This window comes from Pezoporus occidentalis, unplaced genomic scaffold (assembly GCF_034315485.1).
Source record: "Pezoporus occidentalis ecotype Australia unplaced genomic scaffold, CSIRO_AGI_Poc_V1 ctg62, whole genome shotgun sequence".
NCBI lineage: Eukaryota > Metazoa > Chordata > Aves > Psittaciformes > Psittacidae > Pezoporus > Pezoporus occidentalis.
This window is the reverse complement of record NW_026915966.1, coordinates 2838171-2855930: the sequence shown is the minus strand read 5'-3', so window position 1 is coordinate 2855930 and position 17760 is coordinate 2838171. Positions and strand designations below refer to the sequence as shown.

The following is a 17760-nucleotide window of genomic DNA, read 5'->3' as shown; positions in this document are numbered from 1 at the left end:
GGGTATGGAATTTCATCAGTCCCTACAGTTTGTTATTTTCTTTTTTTTTTTTCTTTCTGTATTATAAAGGTAGAAAGGAAAATTAACATGTAAACACAGTAAGCAAGGCTTAACAGCCTCTGAAGCCTTCCTAGGAATGAGAGCTGTGAGATACACCACTGGTACAATCTAGACATTCAAGCTAAAGAAATGTGCATTACATTACTGACAAAAAGAGACTAAGTAATTCAAATTGTTACACTGGCAGTAAACAGGAATTTGCTGAGACAGCATACTAAGGAATAACCCTGTAAGCAAGCCATCTCTTCTATGTGTTCATTGCTGATGGGCTGGATGATTTGAAATGCCATTCTCATGTCCTACAAACGAGCAAACAACAATTCGGCATAACCAGTACAGCTACTTGCAGAATAAACTACTGTAAAAGAAATCATGCATGCTTCTCATAATAAAATCCAGGATACAATAAAGTTAACAGCACCATGTTCTCACAGAATAAACTTGGTGCGGGAAATGAAAGAATACTGGATACTCAGGATACTGGAGGTGTTAGGGATAAAAGTGTTCAAACAGATCAGCAAACACTTCTGGAAAAATGTGAAGTTTGTGCTCCTAACTCCCAGGGCAAGTAATTATGTACTTGTTTTGCCAACAGTAGTGGCTTGTTTTACTTGAACTCCTTGTTCTGAGCAAGAAAATTCAGCAAATGGAAAAAACATTCCTACACTGTATGTAGGAAGCGGTAGTTGCAAGCACTTAGATGCACTGCTGAATGTGACTGCAGAAATAATTGTAGAAGTACCCCAGTCTCAAAGGGCACTCTGTACCAACCACTTACGAGCACTTACTGCAAATAGTAACTTGAGAACACAAAAATGCCTTTGCAATATGTGTCAAGTCTCAAAAAGCCAGGCTGACACTGAGATTAAATGTAACATACCGTGCTTGCTGGAGTTCTGGTCAAGCGAAGAAGCAGCACTAGACAGATTATCCATTGAGTTGGGGTGTGTCCACTGAGGAAGGCGAGACTGGGACTGAGAAGTGTCCTTCACTGACAAACCACCAGTAATGTCCATGTTATTTACATTCATGTTCGGGTTCAGTCCAGCTAAAGGGAAATATGTCATTAGATATCCAGAATAGACTGGGGGACCAGAAGATGTGTTTAAAAACCCAGCCAAAGGAGTTATGAAACACTGATTTTCAGTATATCTGTCCATGTGTACAGTAAATTACCATGCTTATTTGCAACTGCTGTCAAGAGCTTTTGCTTTTATGGGAACACCAATCTAACTCCCATGAATTCAGGGAATGTTAAAACTTTGCTAAAAGTGGAAACAAAAGAGAAGATGTAGGGATACGATTTTGAAGCTGTCAGTATTTCTACTTGCAGTCTCTTCACTTGCCTCTGAAAAGGCCTTATGGAAGAATGACCTGGCATGCTGCGTTTAAACCAGTGAGGAATCTGCAGCAGTCCACTGCTAAACCAAAATGTTCCCGATGTCTCAGCAGTGCAGGCCCATGACGTCTGCAATTTCATTTTGCTAACAACACTGTACAAATCCCAAAGAAAGCAACTAATTAAAGGGTTATACAAACAGCTGCCATTCATTCCAGCAGGTATTGCAGTATTTGGGCATATATTTTATATACACAGAACAAAATCACTCGGGACTGTGCTAAGGGAACAATTGTGACATGGTTCTGTGACACGAATCTGGGTCCTTTTTGATATATAATCCTGCATGTTAGCAGATGACAGGAAGCTGAGGTACGATTAAGAAGTTCCCTTTTAGACTTTAATTCATAAATTCTTTTGCCTTCTGATGCTCCCTCCTCTAACAGCTCACCACAGCAGTCAGAATTACCTTCTAAAGCGCTGCATGGTAGATACAGCTTGGCAATTTTATCGTACACAACATAAAGAGTCACAAAGAGATTAAATTAATTCCTTCATGTCATGAATGAGGTTGCATACAACAATCGCACAGGAAAGAGGTCTGAAAGGTTGTTTTGTTCATGCTGTCTCAAGGCTGAGTTGATTATTTTGACATCAATCATATCTGACAGATCTGTGTCCAGCCTGCCACAGACTGACCAGTGAGAAACATTTCAGAACTTCCGAGGTCATTTATTCCAGTAATCTTCTTTGCTTGGAGCAAATCAGTGATCCTTAATGTTTAACTAGATCTCCTTTTACACAACAGAAGTTTATTACCTCCTGAAATACCCACATGCAAGAAAACTCTTCATAAGTATCGTATACATTTTGAAGATCCCTGCATGTCACTGAAGTCTGCTCTTCAGGCTAAAGTGAGCAAAGGATTTCCCTTTTTTCCTTAGCAGTCATGGTTTTGAAACATCTCATCATTTGCACAACACTCACTCTGCATTCCTTCAAACTGAGCCATATCCTTCTTGAAATACACTGATCAAAACTGATGCCTTACCAGTACTGATTAGAGTGGGAAGCAGACTTTGTAAACTTCCAGATGACATTCCTGTTTATCAATATGACATTTGCGTGTTTTACAACATGACAATGTTAATTTATATTTAGTTCATAAATAGCAATGTAGGTAGCTACTTAATTAAGTACATCTTCTGTTCTGATATTTGTAGGCAGAGTACAGGTAAGCAAATACAGCCCTCCTGAGCAGCTGTTACGAAATAGGTGTGTAGCACCATGATTTTGTTTTGGCATTTCAACACTATTTAATAAACATATCTATTTCTGTATTTGTTATAAAGTGGAGCAAAATATTCACATGCTGAATTAAGGAAATATCATCCCTCTGTCTTTTTCATATGGAACTGCTTTAAAGAAGGACACTTACCAAGAGGGTAAGGAGCAAAGGTGTTCGGTGAAGACTGTTGCTCTTTGGTCTGCAGGTCAGGTAGGCTGGGAGCCTGGGGATGGGGTGAAAAGCTATCCATGGCTGATTTGCCTGCAGAGGGGTGCAAAGATAGATGTGGAGGGGGAGGCTGCTGCTTCATAAGCAGGGCCTGGGCCAGCTGGCGCTGGTGCTGCTGGATCTGCTGCTGCATGTTATTGATTGTACGTGCAACCTGGCAAGGAAAAAAATCAATAAATGCTCAGTTGAACAAAAAGACACTAGATTTTTTGTGTCTGAAACTACAGTGAAATAACACAATACATCTCTTTACAAACAAAAATTGACCATATTAAGAGTTGAAGAGCTTTCCTCCAATAACTGAATGCTGTAAAATAGCTTCATTGCTCTAGCACTCCTTCCTTTCAATACTCAAGCTGTGCATTTATTGTTTCTAAGGGTGCTATAGCTGCTTTGCTATAAGCAGTACAATCTCTTTAAGCTACTGAAGACAAACTCTTGCAGAGAGATTGAACTGACAGGCAAACCTACTTGCTGCTCCTGTTGTCTCATGGGTCCGGAAACGTTACGCTGAGCCTGTAACATCTGCTGCTGGATTTGTAAACGTTGGTACGCCTAAGAGAGAGAAGTGAGAGGTCAGAGGTCCTAACACACATACACAAAGCCAAACAAGCTTGTCTGAACTACGCTTGTACATTATAAAATAGAAAAGACAGAAAAATCAGGAGTTTTCTGAAAGCTCCCAAGGAAGCAAAAGTAACAATCTTATTACAATTGTATTTTATAACACATTTCAGCCTAGTGTTCGTTTTCTGCTTGTCTTTTTTCATTAAACCAAAAACATCAATAAGAAACCTGATGAGTAAGCTTGTGAGCAATAAGAGATCATTAAAGATAGAAGCCTACTTTTTTTCCCCTGAAAAATTGCAACACAAAGCAAAAATTAAAATAGACTTTTATAATATCTTATAGATAAGATAAACACCCATAGTTAGCTCTTTTATTGGACATTTTGAGTTCTGACAACACTTGGTATTTAATCAGTCATGTTGCTTTACTCCAGAAAAATTCCACGTGTTTTAATGTGGGTCATGAGGTGGTAAATTTCTTTTCCAAGGTGTTTCTTTGAAAAATATGAATTTAAAATCCGAAGGAGTTCTGTGCAGATACTTTGCAAGTAGCTGGGTACTGCTCAATTGTTACCATGGCATAAAATCTAAGCTGTGCTCCTCAAAACTAGGAAACATAACCAGAAATGATTAAGAGTATCAAACACTGTTACTAATAAAGGACATGGACTAGCACATTAAGATCAGCACCTAAGCTAGTTTGTCATCCTCAATTGTAGGTTTATACCTAGCAAAAGCAGTACAGCTTTTTAAAATAGCCTTAAAATCCAATTAAATATCTTCAGACATCATGTAAAATTTGCCAATACAATGAAGTACACAGCTTTCCAAAACCAAGTAGCTCTCATCACATGCTGTGTTTAATATAAATGCCATTAATTACAGAAAGTTTACCCTACACTTTATCATTTCTTGAGGCTGCTGGAGGAAGTTCTCCAGGTAACTCAGGGGACTGGCACTGCTGAGATTTCTCTTGTTATGTTGTGACACAAATCTCCCACTTGGTCACTCATTGTGTACGTTGCGATGTACAGAGTAGTGAGGTTTGAGAATATACTATGGTACTGACACCAGTACAAAGACAACTGACTGTTTAGTTCCACTGATCAGCTGTAAAGGATAATCATTCCAGAAATGACTATTTATAAAGCCTGAGGCAAAAACCATGATTCTTTTTCTTTAAAAAGCAGCTTTACCAAAGACATCAGCATCCGATTGTTTTAAAGATCTGTCACATGCATTTAAAATTTAGTTAGCTATTCTCTTATTTTATCTTCCTGCCTTCAAATTCTGTTTTAGACCTTATTTGCCATGTCCTTTCACTTACCAGCTGCAGCTGATAGAGCTGGTTCAACATCGTCATATGCTGAGGATTATTAATTGGCGAGGTTAACTGTGCAGGGCTGAGACCAATGTTTTTTGCTGCAAACTGCAAAAGCTGTGCTTGAACCTAAGAAAGAAAAGTGTATTAAACATTGTACATTTACTTCTAACACTGGCAACTGTGTAAGCCATTAATAAGAGTCACAAGACATCAGCTGGAAAATACTATTAGCAGTAGTACCATGAACAGAAGTACCATGAAGAGGCTCTACTACAAATCTTAATAACCATACTTAAATGGCCATTTATAGAAAAAGTGCTTCCCAGCCTCCTGAAATATTACTTTTTTCCCCAAAAAAGAATGTGCCCACACAGACAACCTACAGAACATACACACGAGACCATCTTACCAATGTAATGTGCTTACTGGCTAGTAAATAAATCAACACAGATACAGCCAGGCAAGAGCAGCTGCAAAGCCTCAGGAGCATGACAGAATGCATACGGAAAGGAGAGTGCATATGGAAGAGTTCCAGGGAAAAGGAAAACTCAAGAGTGGAAGTATTGTCTAACCTGAGGGGATAGAAACTGAGGCACTTGAGCACGAAGACTAGGCTGGGATGAATTAAGAGGTTGCACTGGCGGTTGCTGCGGCTGTTGCATGGTCCTGGCTTGTGCTGCTCCGCTATTGCCAAACATACCCAGATTGCCACTCGGTATCTACAGCAGGACAAGACAGACATTGGCATTTAAAGACATCACTCAACACATAACCTGGAAGTTACTTATTTCCTCAGTGATTATGACCGGCACAGATAAAGAAACTGGCACCTCCAGAGTGTACTGACCACCAGGTTTAGAAGCAGACATGGCAAAGATCACAACATCCCAAACCTCCAAAACATTGTATAGATGCCTGAACAAAAGATAGCTGAGGTTGAAGATTGCTTTTATAATGATGCATAACCCCAGAGGGTCGTAAGACGAACAATGAAAAGTACTTGCCAAAAATGTTTGTATTTGTGTAGGAAGAGCCTGAATGAGAATGAAATCATTAAACCCACAGCATCCCAGTCCTTAAATTAGCTAGGCAGATTTTATACTTAGTCATTTTACCAGCCTACTGACAGTGGACATGCTATTAGTGCAGCCTCTGCTTCTGAAAGATATGCTTAATGGGCTGTAAGTGCTTGACAAGTATCGCCTTTAGAAAACTAACTTTGAAAGCATGTATGAAAGAAAAGCCACCACAGAATGACAGGGAGTTCTTCTGTGTTGCTATATCCTATCTTTGCTGGAACTTCAATTTATATGGCAAAAAAACCTTTTCATAATCAACAGTAGTTTATGGACTCTCAGTCTCATGGTGTTTATCCATTTTCCTCTCCATCTTCTTTCCTCCTTAGTGACGTGGGTATCATGTCTCTTCTCCCACATAACAAGCGATAGGACAAGAGCAAATGGCCTCAAGCTGTGTCAGGGGAGGTTTAAATTAGGAAAATGGCTTCACCAAAAGGGCTGGCCAGCATTGGAAGAGACTGCCCAGGGCAGTGGTGGAGTCACCATCCCTAGAGGGATTTAAAAGATGCGTGGATGTGTCCCTGAGGGACATGGGTTAGTGATGGACTTGGCAGTGCTGGGTTAACAGTTAGACTTGATGATCTTAAGGATCTTTTCCAACCTAAAGGATTCTATGCTCTACCCAGGAGCCAAAACACTCCTCTTGATTTGAGCAGAGAGGCTAGAAGCACAGTTCCTTTCTTACCTGTCAAAGCTATGTGCTGTCTTGCCACTACAGCAGGAATAAAAATACCTCCATCACCTCTCACCCATCCCACCAATGAGTAATTATGCCAGCCAGGAAAGATAAATTAGAGCAATGTCTCTGCCTTAAATTCTGTGACCATTAGCAACACCTCAAAACACGAAACCTCACATCAATCAAGGCAGAGCTATACTAGGGGTAATGGTATAAATCCATAACACTAGTGTCTCTTCTCAATGGATGCATATAATTAGCAGGCTAATTACTACTGAGCAGTTGTTTTAATGTCCTATAACATGAAGTGTTTACACAGCAGGGAAGTTTTTCCATTGATACTTCATGTGAACAAAGAAGTTGTGCCCACTTTCAGTGACGGGCACTAGTAGCGAGTCCAAGAGAGCTAAAATTGAACTCGGAATCTCCCCCGACAGCCTTACCTGTCTAGAAGAATTCAAGTTTTGCATGCCCAGCCCTGAGGCAATCCCGCCCAGGGTCTGATTAGGGAGTGCACTGTTTGAAAGGGGGAGCTTCAGGCTTGGTGAAGGCAAAAATGGTGAAGTAGTGGGCTCTTCCACTAGGCCGCCATCCTGATTGGAGAAAGAAAGGGTGAGCTGTGTGCGGCGCCCAGGAGCAGGCAGCACAAACAGTGTCCCATGGGAATAGAAAAGGGCATGGGATGGATAAAAATATTAAATAATAATAATAAAAAATAAGGGTATGAATAACAGGGAATGAAAGTATGAAGTGAAGGGAGAAAAAAGAGAGAAACTGGATTAAGGTACTGTTTTTCTTTGATTTGTTGCACTTATTCCACAAATGCACAACCACCCTCACCCACTTCTCCAGAAGGAAAGGAAGAATTTATTCTAGCAGAGCTAGTATGTGGCCATCATCTCCTCCCCCTTAGATTTTCTCCTCTCCTCTCCACCAGACTGAAAGGTGGAAAGGGAAGAGACCCAGCACATTTCAGGGAAGTCTTCTGTTTGGTGAACTCAGCAGCAAAGTGCAGGCATAGGACATACCGCTTTTGCTAACCCAGAACATGGGAAAGGCCAGATCCGCTGATATGACACCAGTGTGTATTTGGTTCCACATCATAGCTCTGCTCTTTAAGAAAAGCATTTTTGCTTTAATCTCCTTTCCAAACAGAGCCACGTGAGACTTTTTTAATATTCATGTAGCACTGAGTTATTATTAGCCACTATGAAACATTACACTCTAACACACCCAATGAACAAAAATACTTAAACCCAATAATGATAATGCTGTCTGTGTGGCCTTCCTGGGAAAGCAATTAAGACCCTGCCTTAGCATCCCCCAGGAGGAGGCAGATTTTAGCAAGACATAAGGAGCCCCCTCTGATAACTGGGTTGCAAGGAACCACGGCTGAACATGGATATGAGGCACAGAAGGCAGTGCCCATGGGGGGCAAACAGCAAGTCAGAAAATAAAACCATATAATCCTCAATCAAACAGGTAGATATCTAGCTAGTATACAGTGGGGTACCAAGTTCTATCTCAAACTGTGCTTTGATGTCTGGGAAGCCTGCGGCAAGTATGATCAAATAACACTGTGTACAAAGTAGAGCTCCAAAACCAGGCAGAGTGAAAAATCTTTAATTTGCAATGTGCTGGACTGGTGGTTTTCAGGCAATATATTCACAGCAAAAAAAGGGTTTTAAATAGGTGAGAAGCTAGGTTCTTTCAACCAATAAATTCGGTGCCCCAGAAGATTGTGAGATACTGATAAACCTCCTTTGTTACAAAAGCAGCCCAGTCCGCAAAACAGCGACCCAAATAAATGAGCTAATGCAGCAAGCACACTTGGTAAATTTTATGTTCCAAGTTAATCCTGAAAAATGCATTTTTAACAGCTCCCCTTTGATGCAAAGCAAAAGTTTCTTTACTATGAGGCAAAGTGACACTTGACATGCTATCTGACTATCCTGAGGGGGACACTGACATTTTCTAATGATATCCCCAAGGCCTCGCAGCTCAAGATATTTTACATTCTACTGGACATCAGTCACACTCCACAAACAACTGCAGCTTGCATGACAGGAACAGGTTCAAGGATTTCTCCTTAGATCACAGACATATGTTTACAATTCTACCCTTCCCCCTTTAAAGTGAAAATCATTTCAAGCTCCATGCACGATCTCACCTTCAGATGCCATTGTTTCCTATGTGAACAGGCCTACTGACCATGAAAGACCAATGTGATCCCTCCCAGCCCCCCAAATTTATTCAAGTCTTGTCTCATTCCCAGTATTTGGTTTCATTTTGGACATAAGCAGTGCCGGGGATGGTGGAGGACAAGCCACACTGGAGACTTAGGCATCTAACATCCAGAACAAGGAGACTGTTGCTGCACACCCACCTTCACAAATGTGTTCCTTGGCTGAACTGCAGCAAATGTCTTCTGTAGCAATTTTATACCAATTGTTCACATTCATTTTGTTCTACTTTTGTAATTTGAGCTTGTCACAATGTGCCCACTGTGATGCACAAAGCTGTGCTCTGTAAGTGGATCTGAAATCAATTCATTTAACGTAAAGCATTTTAGTTGGTCAACATCAAGTACTCCTCCGTCATTCTCATCCTAGACGAGATGACACTGTACTTCTGACAACAGTTTCTGATCCATTATTTTCCAGTCTCCTTTATGTAATAATTGTTTCCTGAAGAGTAATCTTTCCTACCTAACCTTTCCTCTTCAGTAGTTTTCTTATGGGTTTATGTTACAGTTCTCCCACAGGCTAATCAATTAAACAAATCCCCTACATCTGAATGGCCATCATCATGCTCAATCCAGCACTGCTTTAGACTTTTTTAAACGGACTTAAAACCTGACTATTCTATGATTAGGAAAAGATTCCAACATTGTGCTTTAATTAGGAACAAGGAAGAAGTCTAGTGAGAATATTTTGGAAGGATGTGCCTGCAGCCAACAGGCATCAAGGCTTGTAGACATGGATTTCTCAACAGCAGAGAGGAAGAGATAATCAGAAAATAAGACAGGAGTGAAAAGGACACTTAATTTGTAAGGTGAGAATTTCACAATCTCCTACATGCTCAAGAATCTGGGAGACAGTTTGGAAGCAGCAGCAGGGCAAAGAACACAGGCCTCTCTGCTGCCATTATGGGAGAGAGCTTAAAAATGCAAAGGCAGAGGAGAGCAGGAGGGAAAACAAGTCTGCCAGGGCACTAACAGAAGCCTCACAGAAGGCAAGCTTGAACCTGAACTTGGAACAAGGCTGATGGTACTTCTCTTTAGAGCTGACCTGACTTTTGACCACAACTAATGCAATAGTCCAGAGTTCAACACTTGCACCTGACTATGCTGAAAAACTAAGTGCCATCTCTATATGGTTCAAGATTCTCAATTATGTGGTGATCAGTGCAGATCAGCAAACCACCACATTCTCCTTCAGAGCTGAGAACACCACTCATCAGGTGCAGCGAGAATGCACCTTGGGGCCCAGAACTCAGGAGTGGGAGGTACCCAACCCAAATCCCTCCACTTTCAGAAAAGACCCTTTTTGAAGCACTCTGGGCTTATTTCTGGTATTTTTAAAGATGCTCTTCTTACCAACTGGATGGCTCCAGAAGACATCAGGTGACATCCTCAAGCAAACCTGATACCCAAGTACAGTGTGATTGCCACCAAGCACAAGATAATGTATCAGGGTACTGCTAGGCTGAATCTTTATTTCCTTGAAGCCACTGGATTTTGCCCCTTCTCCTTTTATAGTGCTACAGGGCAAGATAACATCCTGACAAGTAATACAATTAACAAAGTACTAAGTGCCAAAGACTGACTCAGAGTGACACAGAATAGAGTATCTGCAGCAAATACTGAGGAGCAGGTGAAAGCAAACAGTCAATGGTGAAGTTCAACTGCAGAGACTACTACTAATCCAGAGAGAACAGGGAGTTTAATGGGTTCAGAAGCAAATGTCAAGGCTGTAAATTCTCTCTCCTCAAATGAATAAGACTAAAAAGAAGAGTAAGTGCTGGCTTTACCTGTGAGAGAAAATGCAGGAGAGAAATCCTGGAGTCCCAACTCAGGTGAGCTGAGAGGGAATCGGCTGAGGAAGAGTGGCAGCAGTGAGCACACAAACTCAACTTACAACCTCATGAAGAGGAACCTCACGTAACTTATTTAAGACTTAGCAAAGCCAAGCAAAAGGATAATGACTTGCTAAGACAATCAGTAAAATAATGAACATTGGCTGGAGTGCTTCAGCTGTGTGAAGTGCTTTTTCACTGACCAACACTGACCTGAGCAGGAAGCAAAACAGCTCCAGGCTAAATACTCTGAAATAGGACCTTAAAGGGAAAGGAGGGCTTGGAGAAGGAGTTGCTCCAGTAGCATGAGCTGTAAATCTGAAAAGAATTTCTTTGGAAAAAGTATCTATTCTTAAGAGTAGCAACTCTATTTGCTTAATTCACTTACAAAGTTGCTCAACACTCTGATAGCTAACAAATAGAGTTTGGGATTACTTCCTTTGTTATAGTAAAGTCACTGTGACAGACTATGCCTAGACTGACAGATTTTACTTGCTGTATGAATATTAATGATCGTAGAAATCCCTTTTCAATGGTGGTGTTTAACATACGTTTCTGTAATTATGCATCATGCTGCACATAATGCACCTCTCTCTCTGGCAATAATTGTACTGCTCAAGCTCCTGTTACTCTAGAAAAGAAAAGGTTAACGGGCATGCCCACGTGAATTTTGTGACCTTCTTCAGAACAGAGATCTTTCAATCAACGTATTCATTAAAGTCTGCCATCAGCAAACGGATTTGCCATAGTTAAGAATGAACTTCACATGGCAGGAAGGGAAAAGGAAGGAAAATGACCCAGATTGAGCCTGACATTGGAGGAAATACACGAGCAGTTCAGTCTGGTTTAAGGAAAAAAAAATAAATGTATCTGAGTGATGTGGTGTCCATCATAAATAGGGAGCCCAGAAAGAACAAATGTTATTATTTCCCCAAAAGCAGAAGAGCAGTTTTTCAACACGTATTTTTTGCAGGAAGCTGCCATTACCCTCAATTCTGCAGCATTGCGGCAGCACTGAACTACTACAAAACCTTTTGGTATGACCCTCTAAAACAAATTTAGTATGGATGCTAATTTTAGCTTATTCACATAAATAAGCCGTAATCATGTAAGATCCATTTGTGTTTAATCAAATTAACTTGTTTACAGTTTGCATTGTACCAACACTAAAACTCAGCAAACTGTTTAGCCTGTGATGACAGCGCAAACAGTCATAGTTGTCATGAAAAGGTCAGTATTTATCAGATGTCCTAGCATAGCACCATGCCAATTTTCTTAGCACGACACCTGGAAACCTGTCACAACACAAACCGTAACTTTAAGGATAACACTAAAGTTAAGACTCTAAGAAAACAGAGGGTGAAGGGCTGGAAGGATAATCACTATTCAGGGTCAGTAAAGTTTTTAATACAGCCTGTGTTAACAAGACTAGAGGTCACTTCTGTCTCACATCCTGCAAACAGCTTGTGTAAAATGAATTGGTTTCAGCATTGTTTGTGAAAAGCACAGATTTCTGCATTCAGAAACCACCCATCCCATCTTTAAGAACATTTCAAATAATCTGTGAAATAAAGAAGAGCACCAAGAGACTCTTCTTCCCTTATTGATTTGGGGGAGGATTCTGAGGGATTTGTAGGACTTTGTCAAGTTGTAAATCATTTCCTACTGAAGATTTGGCTCTGTTTTTCCCTACACCTTCAATTTAGTTTGAATCTTGGACACCACGAACTTCTGGAGCTGCCTTCTCTCAGTCCTTACATGGTGCTAGAAAATTTGTCATACGTGATCACAGGAAAAGAAGCTCATGGGAGAAGCTATTTATGATTTTGTGTCTGCTCTTTACTTAACAAAAATACCTCAGGTATTTGTTCCTATTAAGCACTGAACTTTTACTGAAATCTGTAAGGAACTCAAAACTCTGATAGGAATCAGGAGCCTAATTCTTCAAGATTCTGGCCTTGGTCCTGCCTGATCACTAATCTGGGCAAGGCTCACTAACTCTGGACTCCTGCAGAGTCAAAAGGCTTTCTGTGCTCCATTTCCTTGTTCTTCCCATTTCTAGTTCCACTGCACTACTGATTCCTTAGTAAGTTTTCTTTCCAAGTACAACACTGGGGATGACCAATTGTTTATTTCTATGTGGAGATCAAATCATTGGTCCTTTCCACAAGGTTTAAATTCCCCACAAGATTGTGAAAAGAGAGGAAAAGAAAAACTGCAATATGTAATTACCTATCAGCTTTCTAAGCAGACAGTGGAAATCATCAGTATTTCTACATTGTACTGTTTTGACTTGTATATCATTCACATTCCTGAACTTACCTTGTCAAGGAAGGTGGGGCGGTCCATGGAAGACTCTTTGGAGATTGGTGGTGGGCGGCAGCCAAGGGGTTTGGTGACCATTCCATTATAGTCGGTCACTCCCATTCCACGCTTGTCCATTTCCACCTTCTTTTCCAGCAGAGCACCTTCACAGAAAAGGGAAATGTATTGAAAAAGGCAACACAAAGACAACAAATTGGCCATCAGCAGTTCAGAGAAGTAGGTCTTGCTTAAGAAAGCAGGAGTAAGAAAATCAATATTACCCATAATCTGGATAAGATTAAACTCTTAGACTCATGAATGGCTCCTGTGTGATTTAAAGGAAGAAAAAATTACACAGATACTCACTCATGGCCTGATCGAGATTCATATTGTTGCTCTTCAAGGCCTCTTCTGCTGGCTCTCTCTGTCAAACATACAAATTATGTTTAGAGAAAAAACAGCCATGCTTACATGGTTTCAAAGCAAACAGCAAAAACAGTCTCTTAAGTGTTGAGTTTCCTATTTACTTGGCAGCACAAATAATGTCTGTGCACACTTTTTTTCTGCTTTCATCAATCCCCACAACAATTAACCTTCAGTTTGTCAAGTAGGTACCAGTTCTAGAAGGTCAAATCTTACTGTTCAGTTTAAATCTGTCTTCCCATCTTCTGTGGGCAACTTAAATATCACTAAGATACGCCTTTCTCTAAGAAAACCAAGGACAGGTAACACCTGTTCTATAGAACTCTGAACTTCAAAAGATCTGTAAATGTCATCATGCAAAGTGTTACCACTGAGTGATCTCAGAGAACACTCTAGTAGCTTACAGTGGAGATTTCTGAAACTAGAATAACCACAGAATCATGGAATGGTCTGGGCGAGGAGTCTTAAAAGCTTATCCAGTTCCAACCCTTCCACTAGAGCAGGGTGCTCCAAGCCCCTGTGTCCAAGCTGGCTTTGAACACTGCCAGGAATGGGGCAGCCACAGCTTCTCTGGGCACCCTGTGCCAGCACCTCAGCCCCCTCACAAGAAGTCTAAATGAAATGAAATGTCTAAATGCAGGAAAGAGAACTACTTCCCAGCTTGAGTATCTTTTTGTGGTTACAGTCTGAAACACTGACAGTCAGCTACCAAAGCTGGGGCATGCGTGTTCTGTCTGTGAACACTACTCACAGGGAAGCCCATGTCTGTGAGCTGTTTTATCAGACGGTTCATGATCCAGGCCTCATCTTGCTTGCTAGATGTCTTCATGCCCTTAGTAAATAAATTGGGAGATTCCATTAATGGTCTGGTTCCCTCGTTCATACTAGTGAGATGTACATAAAATAGATGGTAAGTTTTTCATATTAATAATACATGCTACTGAAAGATGTATTAGTACATTAATTTAGAAAGGATTGAAGAACCCTCCGAACAACATAACTATGATTCTCTTCCCCCACAAAGTGTGCAAATTTTATCTCCGCTGAAGAGGTGTTCAGTGTACTATTTAGTATTTGATTGGCTCACCACTGAATTAAAGCCACCTTTGAATTTACAATTTCATTTTAATTAAAGTTTCTGAAATAGTACAACACTTCCTGAAAAACATTCCCAAAACCAAGTTTGCAACCTTGAAGTTAAGAATGTTACTCAGTGTATTTTCTTAAAAACAAACAAGAGCGTCTAGATAAACACCTTTAAAAGATCTCTGTGCAGCTTTTCTATCACAAAATCCTTAAGAAGTCTCTTCCTTTCAGTTCTCCAGAAAGTACCAAGGGACAAGCGTGGATTTGTTTTGGGCTGCGGACAGTACAAGAAACAACCATACTTGATCAAATCACTGGCCTAACTGTTGGCAAATGGAATAACTAACAAACCGGCTAAATGCATTCCCAATTCCTTTAAGTTACAGCCTGGCCTTGTCCTGAAATAAAGACTGTGCAATGGAAAACTTCCTAACATAAAAGTATGTTCCCGATGGAGTGCAGCATTAATACAGGTTTGCTTTGTTCTCCTATCAGTACAAAACTTACAATAAGTTAAGAAATACAAATCACAAAATAGGAAATAGGTATTTTTTTGTTGAACCATTTCATCACAGACTACTGTTTGCTTTTCTACCACCATGGGAAGTGTCTGAAAGCCCCATTACCACCTTTTGTTTCTGTTAATCCACTATCATTTCTTTAAAACACATAAAAGCTTTAAAACTTACAGAAAACAAAAGCAACAACAAAACCTCCCAAAGCATCTGACATGCTTAAAGTCAAAGCTCTCCCATTTTCCCCTGGAAACAAGGTACAAAGTTCTCCCATTCTCCCCTTGAAACAAGGTAGGCTGTACTTGAACCACTGTAGTGGCAAGCTGCATTCGTGTTCAGGTATCAGAGGTCTAATATAAGAGTTCAGGTGTAATGCAACAGAACAATTATTCTAGAAATGTTACACTAATTCCACTCCTTTTTAGACAGCACCTTGATTTTTGTCTTACCTTTTGAAGTCCTTTCTTCGGGGCATTCCCCCAGGAATTACAGGAGGAGCTGCTCTCTTGTGAAGCAGTATTATTCCACATATCTCCTTCTTCATCTTCCCACTGACTAGTACTGAGATTCACTTCATCCCCACCACTGCCCCAGCCTTCTTGCATAGATTTTGAAGCTGGAGGGAAAGGAAAGAGGGAGAAGAAAAACCTTACTCAATTTCCTGCAAAATTAACAGGAGTATCTTTTTATGCCATATCCAGTATGTTAACATTTGAGTATTTTCAAGAGATACAGAGATTCATCAAATAGCTTAACCAGCATTAAATGGTAAGGACATCTTCTTCGAATCTAGCAAAAAAGAAAACTTCTCTGAAAACTTCAGAGAAGAAAGCATCCAGCAACAGCAAGTCTTGCTTTGTACTGAACAAGTAAGATCTGTGGTCATGGCCATTCCAGTCTCCTAGGAACAAGGAACCTGAAGTATGATCACACACTTGGCTAAGAGCTATTTTGCTTTCAATGCATCTCACCATTTTAAGCTGTCACATTTTTCCATCAAACAAAACCAAATTTCAAGGTCATTAATGGTCAGAAACTCGATTCTCACCTCAGAAGAATGGAATCTGAAAGGACACGTGGGCTGCAGGGAGCACCTCACATTCAATGACAAGGTTGTTACCTCATTCTGCTTTATTCTGTTTACTCTGTTCAAAGCTGGGATTACTCATCTTAAGACCATCTCCTTGTTTTATGTTTCCTGGGCTTTCTAAGTCTTTCTCAGTTAAGCATTTTGCAGGAGTGAGAAGTAAAGACTTTCACAACCAAAGCAGAAGCATGCACTGCTGCCTGCAGGGCACTTAGAGATGGGGCGTTTTTATTAAGTAAGGTTAGTTGGAAACTGTGAAGCAGCAACTCGTTCAGGATGCTCCTGAACCTGTCAACAGTTTTATGAACCGAAGAAGACATCCCTTCCCTTAGTTTAACCAGTGAGGTTGTCTAGGCATCCTCATGTGTTGCTTTTCCTTTATCTTAACTGAGCTCAGTTGCTTCTCATCCCAATGCAGGTTTCTTCTAGGCACCTAGAATTAAGTATTATCCATGCTCCTCTGCAGTTTCATTGTTTCCTGCACCTCTACTATACTTCTTTTGCAGTACAAAGAAACACGCTTAGGAATGCCTTTAAATTTATTGGCTCCATGCACTGTATTCATATTTTTTTATTAAGCTGGTATCTGGAACATCAACATTCTGAGACAGCTAATGCTGTTTTGAAAACGAAATGATTAAAACAGGCTCTCATTTAACTGCACAGAAATCCAGAGGTGATGTTCAAAAATACTTGCAGAGAACAGAGGCACTTTGCCCTGGTTTTCCCCATCCTCTTCTGGCAGTGAGGTTCACGCACGTACCTGGTTTGCACAGTGCTGGGGCAGCAGCTGGAGCATTTGTTCTTCCGTATGTCCCTGCCGACTCGGCAGGATTATCTCCCCACCCTGTACCACTGCTGGGGGGTTTCCCCCATGCTGAAGTGCCATTATCAACTGCAGCAGAAGGGGATGACGGCTCTCCCCAAGAAGCTTCAGTCTTTGTGTGGACAGCAGGCATCTCTCCCCAGCCTGCTGAAGCAAGCGGAAGGAGAAAAGAACAGTGACAAGAGGAAAGGTTTCTTCTGTCAATAACTTCAAAGACAGACCATTTATTAAAGAAAGAGCATGAACCAGTAAGCAGACACAGGGTCTCTAATTAAGCATATGAAAATAAAATCCCTTTGATTTGGTCTCAGAAGTCTTTTTCTTAATCAATACCAAGTTGGCAAGACAGAAAGAGTATTTTTAACATAGCTGGAAGCAGACTGGCTGCCCATGTGAGCACCAGACCTGGTCCGAAGGGAGCAGCTGTGTACAACGGGAATACTTTGAGCAGACCAAACAGGGCTTAGGAAGCACACACAGCAGGAAGAGCATTCAGGAGACCTGGACCCAAATCTGAGCTGGGCTTTGCCTCACTGAAAGATTTTAAACTATTTTAGCTCCTTTTTACTATTTACATATTCTAAAATCACTTTTCTCATGCCCTACAAAGTAGGGCATTTGTTACCACTTGCCACACAGATTATATGTTGCATGCACTCCTTAAAGCTCTTTATTACAGCTTGCGGTTGTCTGTGCTCCCCATGTACCCCTGCATCACTGAACTTCTACATTATAACAAATATGGCTTTTAAGGAGAACTAAACAAGACTGCAATTAAAACCTACAGCCAAATCATGAGGAACGGCAGGTAGAAGCCTCTGTTTTCCTACAGAGTATTATTTTAACTCACTGAAAGACGTAACCTACTCTAAAGAA

The 17760-nt window shown here is 40.7% G+C and overlaps 1 protein-coding gene across 12 annotated transcripts in view; it reads right to left on the bottom strand.

Annotated features, from left to right (window-relative positions):
• The window catches only part of TNRC6C (trinucleotide repeat containing adaptor 6C), a 322096-nt gene that overhangs the window by 13735 nt on the left and 290601 nt on the right, over positions 1 to 17760 (bottom strand). For 5 of the 12 annotated variants that reach the window (XM_062639898.1, XM_062639893.1, XM_062639894.1 and 2 more), the window contains 12 exons: positions 16822 to 17031; positions 15421 to 15587; positions 14626 to 14730; positions 14122 to 14202; positions 13314 to 13371; positions 12966 to 13111; positions 7010 to 7183; positions 5381 to 5527; positions 4812 to 4934; positions 3387 to 3470; positions 2838 to 3069; positions 941 to 1108 (listed from right to left, as the gene is read on the bottom strand). In XM_062639898.1, coding sequence (XP_062495882.1) covers positions 941 to 1108; positions 2838 to 3069; positions 3387 to 3470; positions 4812 to 4934; positions 5381 to 5527; positions 7010 to 7183; positions 12966 to 13111; positions 13314 to 13371; positions 14122 to 14202; positions 14626 to 14730; positions 15421 to 15587; positions 16822 to 17031 — 1695 coding nt within the window. The remainder of the gene's footprint in view (positions 1 to 940; positions 1109 to 2837; positions 3070 to 3386; positions 3471 to 4811; positions 4935 to 5380; positions 5528 to 7009; positions 7184 to 12965; positions 13112 to 13313; positions 13372 to 14121; positions 14203 to 14625; positions 14731 to 15420; positions 15588 to 16821; positions 17032 to 17760) is intronic. The other 7 variants (XM_062639902.1, XM_062639897.1, XM_062639903.1 and 4 more) reach the window with 5 other exon arrangements.